The sequence below is a fragment of the Petromyzon marinus genome, chromosome 16 (genome assembly GCF_048934315.1).
Source record: "Petromyzon marinus isolate PM22_M1 ecotype Great Lakes invasive population chromosome 16, UKy_Petmar_22M1.pri1.0, whole genome shotgun sequence".
In the NCBI taxonomy this organism is placed as follows: Eukaryota; Metazoa; Chordata; class Hyperoartia; order Petromyzontiformes; family Petromyzontidae; genus Petromyzon; species Petromyzon marinus.
This window is the reverse complement of record NC_133682.1, coordinates 3032142-3051189: the sequence shown is the minus strand read 5'-3', so window position 1 is coordinate 3051189 and position 19048 is coordinate 3032142. Positions and strand designations below refer to the sequence as shown.

The 19048-nt window shown below is 43.7% G+C and overlaps 1 protein-coding gene across 6 annotated transcripts in view; it reads right to left on the bottom strand.

The window, feature by feature from the left end:
- The window catches only part of LOC116942966 (kelch-like protein 5), a 77531-nt gene that overhangs the window by 31727 nt on the left and 26756 nt on the right, over positions 1-19048 (bottom strand). For 5 of the 6 annotated variants that reach the window (XM_076067426.1, XM_032955495.2, XM_032955498.2 and 2 more), the window contains 2 exons: positions 4939-5133; positions 3820-3956 (listed from right to left, as the gene is read on the bottom strand). In XM_076067426.1, the coding sequence (XP_075923541.1) occupies positions 3820-3956; positions 4939-5133 (332 nt within the window). Of the gene's footprint in view, positions 1-3819; positions 3957-4938; positions 5134-16985; positions 17374-19048 lie in introns of those variants that run through there. The other variant, XM_032955497.2, reaches the window with a different exon arrangement.

Here is a 19048-nt window from a genome sequence, read left to right as displayed (position 1 = left end):
TGAGCAATTATGCATTTTTCCAAATTTCTTTTACAAAAATTTCATACCCAGCATATACAACTGGCAATCCACATTCCTGCGGAGGGAGCTGGTAGGAACGTTGGGTTGCTCGGGCAATGGCCAGGGTCAACGGCAGCGTGTAGTCCGCAAATATGCCCGACTTAGGGCGGGCACAAACCAGCCCACCCCTCCCATTTCTGGATGCATGGACACAATAATCCCCTGTGGGCTGGTGTAACCAGGAGGTTCCTACCAGTAAAATGTAGACTAGCCTGTAGACAAGACACTCTTGAAATCACACTTAATATTGACAGGAAAAAAAAGTCTACATCGATTTGGGAACATGTAGATAAAACACGACTGCTTCATCAGCCACAACAATGGCAGATAAATGTAAAGATAACCCGATTTGCAAGTTCAACCTCCTTTGCAAGAAGAAACCAGATCAAACACGTTAAAAAGGTACATTGACAAGGTTGTTATTAATCCGAGAAATATCCCAATTTCCAATGGTCTAAAGTCGGTTTTGGCTAAAGGGTTGAACTTCGGAGGTCACCCCCAAAACATATACCAGTGAATGACATTATTGCCAAGGTCGATGTAGCTCTCAAGGGTTTTGGGACACATGGCTGCAGATATGACAAGATCTGAAAACGCTGCAACCCTAAAAAGTGCTAACATACCAGTCAGCAACATCAGTAAGGAGGATGACTATCCCTCCTTGAAAAAGGAGGGATAGTCATCCTCTCAGCCGACAAGGGTAATGCCACGGTCATCATGGACAAAAACATGTACAATAACAAAATTCAGGACCTGCTTAAATGATGGAAGCTACACAAAAATTAAGAGATCCCACCAACAGCCTCGTTACAAAACTAACAGTAGCATAACCGATTCAGCTTCATTAATTGAACAGACCAAACGATTTTCCTTTAAAACCTTCTGCTGCAAGACCACCCAGATTATATGGCTTGCCAAAAATCGATAAAGAAGGTACACCCCATCATTAGACCTCCTTTGCCAGTACCAAAATGTAATAATAGGGTTTTTCCCCTTTTTTCTGGCAACAAAACTGAAACCTTTTTACCAGGATTCATGTTTGCATTAACCACAATACCTGCAGTCAAAATGCAAACAAAAAACACTGATAATATTGGCATTATCCTTGAAACTGATTGGTCCACACCAAGGGACGGCTTTCTTTTGAGCCTCGACCCAATTGGTGCTCGACCAGATGACGCCAATTGGGTCGAGGCTCAAAGGAAAGCCGTCCCTTGGTGTGGACCAATCAGTTTCAAGGACAATGCATATATTATCATAGTATGTTTTTTGTTTGCATTTTGACTGCAGGTATTGTGGTTAATGCAGACATGAATCCTTGTAAAAAGGTTTCCGTTTTGTTGCCAGAAAGGGGGAAAACCTTATTATTAAGGTACACCCCTTCGTCCCATCGTCTCCACCATTGGCTCACCCACGTACAAACTGGCCCGATATATGTCCGAGACCTTGCAGAAATTTACTGGTAAGACCACCTCTTATGTTCTTAAATCAACTCACCTGGTATCAATCAATTAAGACATCTCATTGTCCAGGTGATTTGCTCATTAGTTTCGATGTAGTTTTTGTTCAAAGTTCCTGTGCCCGACACCATTGCAATCATTGAAGATTTGGTCCAACAAGGATTAAATGCTGATGAACTGGCCTTGGTGAGACACTGCAACTCCAATATATACTTCACCTGGAATGGAAAATCCTACAAACAAATTAAAGGCACCCCAATGGGTTCTCCCTCCTCTCCGGTTGCAGCCAATATTTTCATGGAAAATTTGAGACGGACACCATCCAGGCAACCACTCTACGCCTGTCCTTGTGGAAGAGGTATGGGAATAAACACGTTTGTCATCTGGCCACATAGAAGACCAGCTCTGAACCAATTCCTCAAATCACATCAATTACATACACCCAGCTAAATTGACCATGGGGAAGTAGAAAAGGATGGCATGCTACCTTTCTTGGACGTCCTAAATCAAAAAGAGACGAGATGACTCTATGGAGCCACTCTGTCTACAGGAAAGTAACTCATACTGACACCTACCTAAAACCTGATTCCCACCACCATTCATCCCAGAAGAATTCCTTCATCAAAACGCTATACCATCGAGTTCAAAGTATCTCCGACCACTAACCAGTGAACTCAAAACACATACACCAAGATCAAGGAGAATGGATATTTTAGACGACACAATCTGCAAAGCCATCACCCTAAATGGAGGAAGGAGCCATCCAAGGATCCAATCTAAACTATCACCTTGCCATACATAGCAGGGGTAACCAAAAATATTTCCAAAATCATGACCAAACACAAGATCCAGGTCTGATTTAACACGGTACATAAAATTCGTGATTGGATCTAATCTGTGAAGGACAAGATTCCTGACATGCAATATCCCGGCATCTACAAACCAAGCTGTATCTGCAGCAGCAGTTACATTGGGGAACCTAAGCGACATGTCTAACCATGTCCGCGAGCACAAGGCATATTTGAAACAAAGTTGGACCAATACTTCTGCTGTGGCTGATCATTATTTTAACGTGGCTGGCTCACATGAAATTGATTTCTCTAAGACGATGGCACTTCGCAAGCCTACTGGCCAAAGTATTGTTGATGAAGCCATCCATAGACAATTTCAACCAAGGATGGTTATAAACTCAATCATTGGAAAGATGTCAACCACTTTGGGTCATGACTTGGAGTTGTGTTTTATTGTCAACCTCCACCGTCTGTGGGTGAATGGAGTGAAGTACAATGATTGCCTGGCAGTCCTTTGGTAAAGTTGCTTGTCTTTCACATTAACATTCTTCCCCACCCATGCTGCAGACACACTAGGGATACGCCCATCTCTAAACCTTTGTAAACAGTTTGTCTTTAGAGGCCAACCCCTCTTTTTCTGACGACCGCTTGTGTTGCGATTGAATCGTGGTTTTTTTATTTATGAAAAGAATCAATAATAAGTCTACATTATAGACTGCCAGTACACTCACTCCAATTAAGAACCAGGCTACAGTCTAAATTAGTGGTTTTTTTGTTGTTTATTATTTTTATTTACTTTATTTTTTTATCTACACGACTTCACCAAAATGAACCAAAAGAATGAATGTCTGCAGTCACGAAGGTTAAGTCAAAATAAATAACCAACCAAGCATTTACAAAAAAAAACAAGACGTTCCTGTGAAATGTTATTATTTGTATTTGGCCTTGCTCGGTCTTTGCAATTTGGGTCGTAGCTGTGAAGACACCCAAACCCGAATGCAATTGCCAATTTGTGGGGCATGGGGGACATCAACAGCCCAAACCAAAATTCTATTTTCTTTTGGTCCTCCCTATCAAAACCACAACGAGCTCATCTTGACCTACTTTTGGGCTACAACCAGACTGTCTTTTTTTTTTAATCCGGTTCACCACTACCTTAATAATGCGAGACACAACACCAAATTAAAGTCTGCCCGTGTGCAACAAGGCAGCGGAGAGAGAGAGGGAGAGATGAGAAGCAGTAGTATGGAGCATAAAATTAAAGGGATGGAGGATGGCAACAAACGTTGCACTTGCTTTTTAACATTTTAGTTGTTGATAAACCAAAATAACTTGGCATATATTTGCCCATATCATAACGTGCTTTTATTGACTGTGGTGGTAGAGGGTTATAGTAACAAAAACAGGATTTTACCTCCGCAATCGAACCCAAAGAGAAATCAATGATGAATAATGATCATATCGCAAACTATTGACATTATATTGGTGGAGCACCACATATTTGTTACCGGTGTAGGCATACTGCACAAGGGCCCAGAGAGCTGTGGGCTCCACACCCTCGAGTTTCACTTCCTCCTGCTTTGCCTCTCGAACGTCGCTGGTAAACATTGCTGCAAAGTAGTCGGACACGGAGCTCAGCACCAGCCTGTCGTGCAACAAAGAGCAGCGAGGAGGAAAAGGTTACGCAAAACGGATCAATCTGACGAGTTTTAATTCCGCCCCCTCCTCCTCCGACCGTCCCCTACGCGACATTAGCCAGTTATTAAAATCATGAAAATTCAACGGTGAACCTTTCCAACGATAGGCCATCAATAAGGTTTAAAAGGAATGCAATATCAAGACAGGTGTTGTTACTTTATTGTTTCTCAGGCATTTAGGTAATAATGTATTTTAAATTCTAGCATTTAGGAGTCCTTAAATTTGGAGATTAACAAGTCTGGCAGCAGCAACAAAAATTACCGATAACCACCTACAAGATATTCCAATGGAATAAAGAAAATTAATCTGTGCTCAATTCTTATTTCAAAGTACATCCTGCTGTACACGAAAGCAATATACATTCAAATAATTTTTTTAGAAATATACAAACACAAGCAACCATAGCAGCTACTTAGTTCATTAGAATTATCCTCATTTGTACACCGCTTCAATTGTGCATAGAAACCATCCCTGTTACGTTAGTCTTGTTCTGCAAGTTAATTAGCTCGCACACCCACCCTGATACTTTGCACTGCCATTTAAATTTGTCTCCGAATTCCCACGTGAACTGCTGGCGTTTTGCTTGCAAACCAGAAATGTTTTCAGTTTCCAAGAAATTTCTACACTGTAAACATCCGAGCCGTTCAACGCGCAGGTCACCTTTGCACAAGCAACGAGACATCGCTGCTTCTGCTATTAGGAAGCCACTGGGAGCGGTGATAAAAAAAAAAAACTAATTTCTTTAGAACTGCTGCGTTGTCTGCCGTCCTTCCCGCGCACCGCCGATTAGCACGGGAGGCTACGTACGGTGCGAAAGAATCTCACAAACAGGCTTCATTTCACCCGGCTATAAAACAAAAAAAGGTCATTGCCTCGATATGTGCACGGGTTCGTGCAAGCAAACAAAAACACACACGGGGAGGACGCACCTGTGCGCGGGGATGCGTCGATCTCCGGCGAGCAACACCACGTCGCACAGCTGCTTGTGCCGCAGGTAGCCCTCCATGCGGCGGGCCATCTGCTCCGCATGATTGAGTGCCTGGAAGCTCTCTTCGGAGCTACTGGTCGCCACCTCCATGGCGGGCGCGAGCCGTGCCGGCAGAGAGTGTCTGCTTGCCGACGCCCTGCCAGGGTGCACAGGTCAGGTACCAATGCCGCCATTAAGAAAAAAAAATCGCCATCAACGGCAGCCGCAGCCATGAACAAGCCACTGCTGGATGAAGGTATTCAACGCTGGCTGTTGCCTGACAAGGCTAATTACTGGAAAAAACGTCATACCTCGAATTGTAAAATGTTGTGGGTTCTCCAACAGTGTTGTGTATTAGTAACAAATAGGCATGTTTTGTTTACGTGACAAACCTTACTAATTGGCTGGTCGGGTTTAAACGATGCATTTATATTTATGCGATTTTACCCAAAAACCTCTTATGGGCATGCAAAAGACATTGTCATCGCCTCAAGCCCATTGCCACTGGATCTGTCATCATTCATTACCACTAGGGTGGCCACGATATCGCATCACCGATAAGCGCATTGCATACTCTGATTTTTTTCGGTAAAGTCACGCAGTTAGAAATAAAATACAAATCGCCGTTTCGATCGCACTACGCGGTTGTCAGGCTTGGTGTTGTGATCGAAACGTCGCGATTTGTGTTTAATTTCTAACTATGTGACTTTACCGACGACAGAACCAAAGAGTATGGATTCCTGCAGTAATAAAAGCTTCAAATCAAAAGCGCATTGCAGTCAATAATTGTTGTTGTTCACTGAACTGTCAGTTTTTAAGCAATATTTTTAAAAGGTGCCCCTAGTGCATCAATGCACAGCGATTAACATGTGCAAGTACGGTTACAAAGGGTAAAACAGACGTGGCCATAAAAAAAAGTGAAAATGTAACATTGCGTCCGTCGTACTGTGGAAAATTATATCGTGGCAACTTTAGGTCACTCAAAAAACGTGTGGCAGTAACGTTCAGGGCAGTGCGCTTGACATTGGCTATGGAGGGGAAGTGGTAATACTGGGGTGTGTCCTGTGAATACAAAGGCATTAGAGATGGAGAATAAAGAACAGATGCACGCGTTACTCTGGGCAAAACAAACCCAGCAGAAAGCAATTGCCAGATTAATAAAAAAAGTGTCAAATAGACTGGACTGAAAAGCTGCAATTTGGAAATAATGCAAAAAAGTAGACCATGTACTCTGCCCATCATTAGACCTCCTTTGCCAGTACCAAAATATAATAATAGGGTTTTTCCCCTATTTCTGGCAACAAAACTGAAACCTTATAACAAGGATTCATGTCTGCATTAACTACAATACCTGCAGTCAAAATGCAACATAGTATGTTTTTTGTTTGCATTTTGACTGCAAGTAGTGTGGTTAATGCATACATGAATCCTTGTAATAAAGTTTAAGTTGTTGCCAGAAAAAGGGGAAAACCCTATTATCATGTACTGCCCGGTGGTTATGGAAAATAGACTGAAAGAGATCAGGCTTCTGCAGAGTCAGCAGTGTTTTTTTCCACCCCTCAAACCGGCACAACTTTGCACCTCGTACTCCGGCGCAGAGGGGAAAAAAACGTCCCTCAAAACATTGCCGCTGACGAATCTGGATGGGCAACCGGAGGGCTCACCAACACACCGCGCCCACTCAACGAGTAGCCGTGCTGGGATTAAGGATTTCAGGAAGGGGGGGGGGGGGAGCATCGGGAAGCTTCAGACCTCTGGGAGGCGTCGCTTTAGATCATCCGTCACGGCTCCTGAAACCCGCGGCGTGAAATGGCAGCAGTTTCCAGTAAACCGTCCTGCAAGCATAACTGACAGGATGAGGATGGAGTGCAGGCTTGTGGAACCAAGTAAGCACTGCTGCATTTAAATGCAGACATAGGATTGGGGAAAAAAGTTTCCACCCCCCCCCCCCCTGGCCCCCACACCACTGCAGCCAATGTCAATTTCGCCGATTCCAAACTTCAGGACTACCAACAGCCGAGACGCACATAGATATGTTAGACAGTTGAGGATGTAAAGGGGTTCTGGGGGGGGGGGACCCAAGGTCGCAACTCGGGTCCGAAGATCACACCAGCCAAATAAAGTTCTGTGCCGCTTTGCGCCAAAGCATTTGTCACGTACAAATGTACGTTGCAGTCATGCGGTGCAGTGGTGGAGCGATAGGCAATTAAAGTACAATTCCTTTGCTCTGCCAATTATCATGCACGCGGGTCATTGCCGCACTGTTAAGCTGCGCGCGTATCAAAACGCGGCACGCAATTGATCATCGTGCACCACAATTTTAGGCATCGCGTTAAAGCCAAGGGAGAAAATAAAAAAATCGGCTGCCATGGTCAACGCACGGATGACAAAAAGCCCAATCCAAAAGGTGGTCGTCATTTCTTACAACCATCCCATGGCATAACCCACGCGGCATCTGTACAAGAGCCGATTTAATAATATCAGCCCCTCCTCGTGGATGTATTTATTCCATTCCTTGGTTGCTACTCGGTCATTAGCCTTGATCATCGGAAAATGTCCCTTCCAAGTCCAATTCTTTACCAAGGCTTAACCGTTGTCAATATGCAGATATCTAACCAATATTCATTTGTCTCAACTAAACTACAATACTGCAGCTTTCCACACGTATTTCACTTCAATGTAGTATTTGTTAAAGTATAAAATAGGAAATTTGTAAAAAAAAATCTAAAACGCTTCACTTATCAGTATTGCCAGGACTCGAGACACGATTTTTTTTGCCAAAAACTGACGGATCAACATTACAGTATGTACACACGCGGACCACTTCGCGCACCATTAACATTGCTTAAGAATGACACAGGGCCTTTAACATCAACTTGACAGCAGATGGCAGGCTTTGATAATGCCCCCCCCCAGAAATAAAAACGAGACGAGGGCGTGGAGATCGAGCCAGCCGTAAAGCCAGAGGGGCAAAAATGATTCTGGCAAGCTCGTTGGCCACATCATCCATTTGGGCCGCACGAGAATTTTCCGACAATTCTGCAAGCAACAAATTGCAATCCAAGCATTTCTAGCGCAAAAAAGTCGGCAGAGCGGAGAAGCACGTCAAACTGCACTCGTGTCAATTGCAAGCGCCCCCCCCCCACCGCACGAAAAAAAACAGGTCCACCATCTGGTTCAGTTACCATCATCTTCAAGGCGAGCAACGAACAAAATGAAAGCAGCGGTGAGAAAATCAAGGAGACGAGGTTTGGCAGAATTATAGGTCAAAGACGAGCAACTTGCTGGAATTATTTATTGGCCACCGTTGGGTATCTCTGGCCCCCTCCACCTTTGCTTTTAGCGACCAACATTAACAATGCCCCCCCCCCTCCCGTATTTGCTTGCAGTGGCCTGCTAAGGGTGGGGGGGGGGGATCGAAAATTGTATTTAGTTGTGCATTCTAAAACATCAGAAACCATGCCGGTGACGAAAATACGGAGACGTATGTAAATTTGAAAAAAGGTGGCAGTTTATATTTGTGCACTCGAACTAAAAACCAAAATGAGAAAGCCGTGACCCAGCGGTTAAAAAACATCCCTTCCACCCCCCCCCCCCCCCCGCTGCAACACCAAAAAAAAGGCATTTCATGGATGCGAAAACTAAGAGGCACAAATGAGGCCGACTGCCGTTCCCCTAGCGTCAATACGCACCGACACCACTCGTCGCTCTACACCCACACGTGCAACTCCTGCACGTGTTGACGATCCCGCAGCACCTCACTTCTCCTTTCACCACCCCCTCCCTCCCCGCAAGTGGTTTTATCCCCAGTGACACAGCCAGCGGTGCAATTGGCTATTACGCGCCGATGTATGGACGCAACGACAGGCAGACGGATGGCATCGGGTTGCCCTCCGAGCAACGCGGTGTGTGTGTGCGTGCACGATCGCCCCCTCCGTCCGCGTGGGAGAGAGAGCCAGCTTGATAAAAGCCACCGCGTTTTTTTTATTGGACGGATAATTTTATTTATTTTTCAACCAGCGCGTGATCGCACTGCTAAGCCGCCGCCGCGGCAGCAGACGAATCAATCATCCCCCGTACGTATTATTATATAAGTGGCATTTTAGACGTCCCGCGCGGGCGAAGTCAAACAAATGAGGTAATGATGCTCACGCTCCAAAAGCCAAGTCGGCGCAACATTTTGGAGAATGGGGCGGGGACCCAAAGTGTGGATATGAAACCGGTTCACATGTACGGCACTCCAAAGCAATAACTGGTATGTGTATATACTGTACATACGTCGAAAACGCTTAGGCTTTCGCGACAAATGTTTTAAAGTTGTAACTAATTGGCACGTTTTCTTTACGTGGCATAGCTTATTAATTTAACATTAATATTTTACACGATTTAATAAAAAAAACCTTTATTATCCTGTACGTGCCACATTCTGTAGTACAAAACGTGATACTACTTTGGGCATTAAGCTGCAGTTTAAATACCGAAGTAAAAAGGTACAGCCCTGCAGTTAATTGCTGGCAGAAGGACCTCCCCACCCCCCCCCCCCAGAGTGCCACAGACACCCCTACATAAAGTGTGCCTCCAGCCTCCACTGGAGGGAGCTGCACGGAACCTCCTTGTCTGGAGGTGATTTTGGTCTATTTTTACAAGCTGCCCGGGACATCTGGGAAGAAAATGGAGTAAACCACACCTTTCAACAACAAAAAAACCGCACAGCAAGCAAGCTGCTGGATCGAGCATTTAATATCGTGAGCAGTGGACATGTTAAAAAAAACTAATTTAGATTTACAACCAGGACAAAAAAAACTGGCGCGATAAAAGACAAGTCGTCATTTAAAAAAAATAAAGGAATTAATATTGTAGAAACTAAACAAACACCGGGAGAGTAATGGGGAATGTTTATAAAGGACAAAAAGGTGCAGGAAAGAAACAAAGGAGTTATTATATGAATGCGTGTAAAAGACAAGAATGGTGTGTCTCCTATTGGATTGAGAACATTTTTTTTTACTGGAAATCCAATTGCGCTTGTTCAGCAATCCGAACCTGCGGGTGAGCAGGTGCGGCGTGCCTGGAGGGCGGCAGAGACAAATGCTGCCGCACGGGAAATGAATGACGTCTCTTTGGGACAATCCCCCAACCATGGATTTTTAGCGTGCCCAATTGTTTACAGCTCGCAAGAGCAAAGACATGCGGTTCTGTAAAATGAGTTAAGGCGGATCCATCCAAAAAAACCCATTTGGGTTTAAAAAAAATCCATGCAAAAACCACAACGGGACAACTGTCAGTAGAATGCAGCGCTAAAGCGAAGCTTCGCAAAAGGAGCTTCATTTGGACAAATCGTATTACCGCCGCATAAAAACACGGCAGCAGAGCCCCAACTCGAAGGGGCGCTCATTAAAAAAAGACATTTTTTGTTCACAATCGGCACAGCAGCCGGAAAATTACAAAGGACACATTCAAAGTAATGAACGCAGTGTGGAATTCGTGGCCACGCATAACAATGGCATAGTTTGACCGAGAAAACAATTTCTCATAATCATGCCGCGGTATTAATGCGGCAAGTATGGGCAGAAACGGAATCCAAAACACGTAGTGTGCACAACGTATCTGCAAAACTTAATTGTTTGGGTTGCATTAAAAACCAAGTGGAGTAAATAAAATTAGCTAAAGGATATTTAATTAATTAGCCGTCAATACCAAAGTCATATTCAAGTAGTCGGGGTGTCAGAAGAAACAACTAAATTACCATATCGTTCCCTTAATTATCCCCCCCCCCGTACAAATACATAGACAGGGTTCAGATTGAGTAGCCCCGCATGCCAACAAGCAGAGCCAAACGCCAAACCAACGAGCGTGACAGGAAGCATCAAAAAGGAGCCGACTCGCACGGGCTTGCAGTACACCAGATGCCCTGGTGGATGCAGCCCACTAGGGATGGGTGGAGGTGGGAGGGGGGTGGACGCGCTGTTAACTTCCATTGCATATTTGGAGGGCTCGAATTCTAACAAAAACCACGCAACCCAGGTGTGGGCCCCAGTGTGGTTATAACAACTCCACAATTTGTACGGCGTGTGGGAGGCAACTCGTCTAGCAGTAGATTGACAGTATATTAAATAATGGTGGGCGAGTAAAGTGTCACATGTATTAGAAAGGTAAAAGAATCTTACCTTTCACAAGCAAAATGTCTTACATTGACATGCTAATCTCTCCATACAATGGCCACTCAGCTTCGTTTATCAAGATTTCGCCGATCTTACATTTACATGCAAATTTCATCTCTTGCCCTGCCCACTGACCCTTGGCCTACACCCATCTTAAACCTTTACAACACCCTGCCTCAGCAGCTCGCTATATTTTTCATGCGATGACGATCGCTTGAGTTGCAATTGAAACGTGATATTATTAGAATTTGTATCTAAGTGGGTTTACCGAAAGACCCGAATAATATAAACACAATGTACCTCGCCTCATTTAAAAATGTGTTCCAACAATACACAGTACTTCCACATCCACTTTGTGCAAAGCTAAAAAAGAATTTCACACCGTTCTTGATATCACCATTTCTGGTTATTTAAAACAATGGTGGAGCGGTAGTGCAGCAATTAGCACACCGTGCTCTTAAGCCCATGAGAGGTCAATTCCACGGCAAACGTCAGTAGCAAGTTATTGCCAAACCGGTGGCGATGATTGCCCTCTTTACACCTTCCAAGCCAGGGACCAGCGTGATGAATTATGGTTAAATAACCCCCCCCTCCCATCACGATCAGCACAGGCATGGGGAGGCCCTCGTTGTTCTGGCAATACTGGTAAAAAGGGTTGTACAGAGAAACTTCAAGCTCTCGCCCCATATTTCAATTATTCACACACCGTATGTACCATACAAAAAACACACCTGTATGGAATGTAAAATCTTCCGTACAGTCCAGATTTTGGTGAAATATACAGAGCCGCATATAAAACATCACGCATTACACATCGTTTTTGCGCTGCGGGATGGGTGGGCAACCATTCAATATTTGTGCCCTAAAATGTAGCATTCGCTAGAAACGGTAGTCTAGCCGGGTAACCAAGGCCACCACGGTTCCACAAACGCGAATTTAATCTTCCGTGTGCGGTAACAGATGTCCGACGGCTCATTTATCTTTATTAAGCATTAGCCGTCACCTCTTTAAAAGCCACCACGAGAGCACTTCTCATTAAACAGACAGTGCTCTAAAAACGAATCGTCTTCATTGTCCAAAAAGAAGCCTGCAAATTTACTAGCGGTGAACGGGAGTTGACACGAAAGCTCTTCATAGTAAATCACCCCACACGGCAACAGCGACGGCTAATGGACAGGAGGCCTGCAGATAATGGCGAGCCAAACGAATGGCAAATAATAAAATCGACAAATCACTCACCTAAGAGCGCCCACCAATAAAAACCCATGCGCTTTCAAGTGTACTCCGGGCCAACGTGCTCGATTTTGGCCAACTCTAACCACATGGTCCAGCCAGACAAAAAAAAACGAAATGAAATCGCGTGCACAAGTGTTCACAAAGCAGTATTCCAGGACAAATGACCTTATAATACAGTAGAGCTCGGCGAGCATATGCAGGAAATGAAACAGATGACAATCGCTTGGTGTTATGATCGAAACGTCGTAGTTTTGCTTTTATTTTATTATTTGTTGTTTTTAATTAACTTGTACCTACCTACATGACTTTACTGAAATAACCAAAAGAATAGGAATTCCTGCAGTCATGAAAGCTTTAAGGTCAAGAGTCAGATAGGTTTGTGTGCTCGAGAAAATTACGGTACTTGTATCAAACGGCGAAAAACAGCAGGATACTCCGAGATATTGAAGGCTTATTTAAAAAGAACCCTACACCCCCCCCCCCCCCCCTTTGTGGTCAGCTGGTTTGATCATTTTTCGTTTTAAAGCTTAGGGTCAAAACAAGGGTGGTAAACATTGCCATCATCAGCCATGATCAAACCAATGCTGGATGAAGGCCTCTAAGATTGTTGCCATCTGTTTAGTTTGTCGTCCTTCAACCCGCACGGTTGGCTACATACAGTGCAAGAGAAGCTCAACATACATCTGGGTCACGATATTGCAACGTAACAATCCACCTGGACGAGCCGATTTAAATTTTAAAAAATCGCGCCATATCCTCGGTCTGCATCTTAGTTGGGAACGTTCCGTCCCTTGGCCACCACTAGCGTTTGTTCTAGACTAGTGGCCATCTTCCCAGCTCGTGACTGTAACTGCCCAACCTTATTTACCTCTTGGCAGTGGACAGTTTCGGATTACATTTGTTAGATTGACGTTTTAGTTTCACCAGGTGACAACTAAAAACAAAGAGCCCAAGATGGCCTCTATTTTATACATGGGTTCTTTAGAACCTATGTTATGACTCTTAATTCAATCACACCAGTGTGTTCTGGGTTAAAGCGTGTAGGTATGGTCAATTTTCTTATTGGGTTAGAAAGTGTAGATATGAACTGAATTTTTCAGTTGGATTTCACATTTATTTAGTGTGATGAAAAACCAAATCAATAGAAATTTTCACGTGAGAACTTTATTTGATTGGTTGTTTGTGGAGATGTATAGTTTGTTTTAATTACATACCAAACACAAACCAAAAAGAAAACCAATAATGAATCAAGACCGCTTCATTAACAAGAGTAACCCCTTGGTCACCAAAAATTACAAGGAAAAAACTAAGTTAAAAAACCCAGAACTAAAAACCACCACCATTTGAGGAATTGGTAAAAGCCCTTCAGTACAGGTCAGCGAGAGCAGTTTTACATGTTGCTTTCTCTCCATTTAGTTTCAGTACGCACCTCTGATGCTCAGGGCACGTTACAGCTTTTGTACCATGTTATTCATTAATGTTCACATTTCTTACTCGTATGTCATAGCATGTATGGATTTAACAAAAAACCTGTCTTATTGCCGAACATCACCGTTGCTTTTCATTATCAAGTTCACCTTGCCCAAAAACATTTTCCAAAAGTACTGACGTGGTCAATTATTTTTAAGTGTATTTATGCAAGCGCCGCACTGCTCTTGACCTAGTTCCCCATTGTTTGAAAGGAAATAACAAGCAGATACTGTGCGTACTTTCATATATTTTCCACAAGTCAAGGGGGGGTATGCCAGACAGTCAAATTACGAGGCATCCTTTATTTCCCCACAAAGGAGGTGCTACATTCACGCTAAAAACCTCAACAGCCTATAGAACATAGAAAGAAACAGGATGCAAAATTTAAATGCATGCACTGTATGTGTTTATAGGTCAATATAACACCAGATGGAGTAGTAGCGCAGTGGTTATGGCATTCTGTTAACCTGGTAACCCAAGTTAAATTCCCAGCCATGGCTAACATCAGTGGAATGTAACAGCAGTCTAAGGTTCCTCCCCCGTCAACCCACAAACAGCATAGGTGAAGAAGTTTGGTAAAAAAAATACCTTCCACAACTGACACTGCGACAACGCCAGATCCAAATGGAATGAAAGCGTGCTGCATATACTTATTGCAGAATTAAAATAACGATAGCGTCCTAATATTTATATGCATAAAGCAACCTACTGACGTTTAGGGGGTTCTAAATTGACACTTCTGGCATGTCCCTTCGAAAGCAAAATGGAATCATAACAGGATATAAACACATGAGGATAATGGGACTCAGATCTTTGTGGAAAAACATTCGTATACCCCAGAACGCAAATCAGTTTTAGGTGAGGGAGAGGACGTTTCAAAAATGTCACAAAGGTAACTTACTGCCCTTTGCAATGAATTTTTTTAAGTTCTCCAAACAAATGGAATAACTGTTGATTTTGTCAAAGTGGTGAACACATTTGATCTGCATTAGCAGAATAATTTTAAACTGAATGTTCACAGAAATTAACCAACTTAAGTCTAAGTTCTGCATTTTTTTAAACGAGACAAAACTTCAATTTGATTTAAAGCTTTCACGACTGCAGGGATTCATATTATTGGTTCTTTCGGTAGAGTCACGAAGGGAAACAATAAAAAAAGACAAAACTTATTTTAATAACCATTAGCCTCATAGCATGCAAACTATTAAACAAGCCACCAGAAAACTAAATGGTTCATTTAGACTAACGATCCACAAGCTGGTTTTAGAGTATTTTCTACAAACGGCCACAAGACATTTTTAGAAACAAATGAATAAAATCACAATTACACAGCTTTTGCCGACTATGCGAAGGCATTTTAGTCAAGGGAAAACGCAATCAGTTATGCAAGCTAACAACCCAAGGGTTTAGTCAAAAGAAAAAAGGTAGTTTAAAAATAATTCAGTGGATAGAACACGGCCGACGTTTCCTGCGAAGCACTGAGGCCCTCTTGACAGGAAACCCTAAATCACAGCTCCCGGGCTGCAAGGTCCAGAGGGAGGCAGGAAATATTTGGGATTCTAAACCAAGAACGTACGCAAATTTTTTTGTTTCAAACCATTTTTACATAAAATCCCCTAAAAAAAAAGTGCGTGCAAAAAAAACTTACCGTAATATTCTTTAATGCAAGTCTTCTGAAAACTTTAACATTCCCACCATGAATAGCCGTATTCCCAAGCCCCTTTTCAATTGGTGTGTCAAGGACCAGCGGAAGACACACAACTGCACTGTATAGCATCTAAAACAATTCAGCGTGTGCCGTTTGTGCCTAGAGACTGTCTACAGCCAGTTCCTGTGTACGATGGAAACTGTACACAGCGAGGGCTGGGTCTGTTGGACCATCGCTTCCTGTCGCTCGATAAAGATGTTCACACGATTCGAGTTGCGACGAGATGCAGCGTTTAAAGAAAAAGAAAATTGGGATTTGTTTTAAAACATACGCCGAGAGCATTGCTTAGATGTCGAATGACAGACGGCGCAAGGCAATTCCGTGACATGCCGTGCGCGACGATGAGACATTGTCACCCGTGAAAAACACGCATGTTCTCAGGAGTAAGATCAGATATCTTGTATGTCTGAAAGCAGACACCTTCAAGCAAGCAAGCCTTAGATTTTCATGAATGTAACACAGTATACAAAAAGTCAGCTGCAGGGGGATGCAATGTTAATTACATTGCAATCATGAAAAAGATGCATCCCTGCAAACGCTTGCTCTCACTGTTGGTCGCAAGGTCTTCCCACAAAAGGCAACTCCTTTAGAGATGGCATTTTTGCCTACTCTTCCATACTGTCCATTCTCCTTGGGAGAGCTGAACGTAGTAAACACTTTAACCCTCACTAGATGCAAAACTGCCAAATCGATTGTGGCCTACCCATTTATTTAACCCGCTGACTGGACGACGTTTCAAACTATCGAATAAATAAGCCGATCATCCTGATTTGCAGGTTTGGCACATCAACCATTACATCACGGCATCATGCCACAACTATAAATGCAACGCTGCAAATTACGCAAAACATTGTACATGTATATATTACACACCACACGTATACATCTTTAATACCAGGTCAAAACCAATGCAACTGAACCATAGACATCCTTGACTCCCTTGAAAAAAACTTCCAGTATCAATGGGTTTTACCAGATTATAACCACGTATCCTTCATCGTTGATGAGAAAGTCACCGATATACATTACAGTACTAAAATCAGCAAACGGTCGCATCTCTAGAAAATCACGAGACAGGCTTTGGGCAATGGACCAAACTTCTTGAAATCATTGCGGGATATCCCAAGTAAAAAGTGAATAAAATGAAAAAAAACACTTAATTAAATACCCCATTCAAGTTTCAGCACCAGGATGCAAGGATTTATTTAAAACTAGCACCCTCGCACAACCACAAAACGCAGTGCGAAACCACGAGAGAGACTCAGGAAGTGAAAACTCAAGGCCAGGTATGGCTTAAGAAAAAAAAAGTGTTAAAGCCCCAACAATCGTTTAAAAAAAGAGTGTGCCAACAATACTCGAAGTTGGGGAGGGCTTTGGGGACAGCCGCACGAGTGAGTGGCCACTTCAACACCGCCACACGTCTACGCCAGACCTCACCTGGCTTCGGGCCTCGCCCGATCCCTTGTCCGAACGTCACGCAGACGACCACTCGCAAATCGTCTAATGACCTCCATTGGAGCAGCCCCGTGCTCTTCCTCTGCAGTGCCAACGAAGGGGATGACCCCCACGAGAAAGACGGCGGCAGTGGCGAAACTGCGAGTTGGGACACTGTACCAGGGCCGGCCCTGCCGCAGGAGTTGTTGGGGGGGGATTAAGCGTGGACCATCATCGGCCGCCGTTTTGCTGTTCGGTACAGGAAGACGGAAACGGCAGCTCTACACACACACGTGCCAAAATGCACTACCGCCCTGGGGCACGGCCGCCCAACCCGCAGAGGCATGCTTTCCTATTCTGCCCTCCCCCACCGTGAGATAATATAGCAAACTCTGCTAAAAAAAAAATCGCACACAAGAGCGAGAGAGACAGCGACCACAGCTATCCTACACATGCATTAAAAATGTGGGAGCCAATGGAAATTAAACAAGTTTGCCTTCTATGCGACGGGTAATTAACTTTAAAAAAAGACGAAGCAAAGTGCGGAGCCAAACGATTTTCAGCATTTACTTTTCACCAGTTCGGTAACGCACTTGTTACTGCGGCATTGCTGGAGGCGCTACAGCAATTAAGAAAAATGCACAACAGTAATCCATAACAATTTCACATTGACGCTAGAATGCAAGTGCCAAGTTCAATAAGGAAGAATATCGGAAAACGTATAACGAAATAAATAAAAATCCCACCACAAGTTATGGGTGGTGGTGACATTGTCCATTGGTAGCGGCCTTCGCCACTTGTTGCGGTCACAATCCGGCAAAAAATATCGATTACAAATCGATACTGTTTGGCCGGATTGTTAATAATGAACTCCAGGTATGGATAACAGTTATAGCCTCCTATGCCTATGGTGAAATTGCCCAGAATCGAGATGAAAATACAATCGAATGTTGGAAGCCAAGCAGGATTTTGAGCCTGCATGGTGCTTAGAAAGGGTGACCCACCTTGCACGTGAAGTTGTTAGAGGCGACTAGAGCAGCCATGCCTGGTTGTGGGCAGCAGAGGGCAGGGCAATAGATCGCATGGGCCTAATGTGCTTAAGAAGAAGATTTATTTATACCGAGGAATACAAAGAGCTATAAAGCGGCTTCAGTGGACGTTAAAAGATCTGACGTAACTTCGCGAGAGTAGGCCATTGTGTGCAGGCTCGAGTAGGCTATTGCACTCAAACGTCAGAAGCCAAAACTTGCAAATGTTACCGAAATTGGGACCGTGTAAAAAAAAAAATCGTTGGTCCTCCTTACTGGGTTCAATGCCCCAGGTTGTTCTTGCAAATGAGATTACCCCGTTACCTTGAGTTCACTTCATTAAAAGAAAAACCTACTTGGAATCAAAATTTGGCTGATCCAATAAAAATACAAGTTGTACTTCTCAAATTGACTCACTAGTAAAAGAGTTTACTTTTCTTATAAAAACTCCGATGCAACGAATGCAGAGGTTTCATAAACCTGCAACGTCAGCGTGCCTGGGGGGGGGGGTACATACATTATACTGTACACACCCACGGGTGTTAATGTAGAAGCACATCAGCCACCCCCACCTCCCTCTGACTCATTGTTGAAGAATAACCCAGTAATTAGACGCAGACGTGACATCAGCCATCATTTGGGTACGGGGGGGGGGAGTCCGAATTGGTGCCCGAGGATGAACAAGAACATTTTTTGAGTTCGTTCCCCCAGAATGCACATGGGCGTCTTCCGCAACGGACGTTCTATAAAACGAGCCTCGCTGTGCTTGGGAGATTACCAAACTGCAATCACTAATTAGTCACCAGGAACGTCTTCGGGGCCAATTATAATTTTCTGAAGTGGGAGGAATGGAGCTGAGAAGTGCTGTACACTGCATGGAATACTAGGAATAAAAAGAGATTGCCGAATTTGGCAATAATTATTAATGACACTTAACTTGATCTTCCAGTATTCTGCCCAATTGGCAACGGCTAGACTCACCCCCACATCAATACGGATAATACAATTTTATAGTATAAATAGCATACAGATAGAATC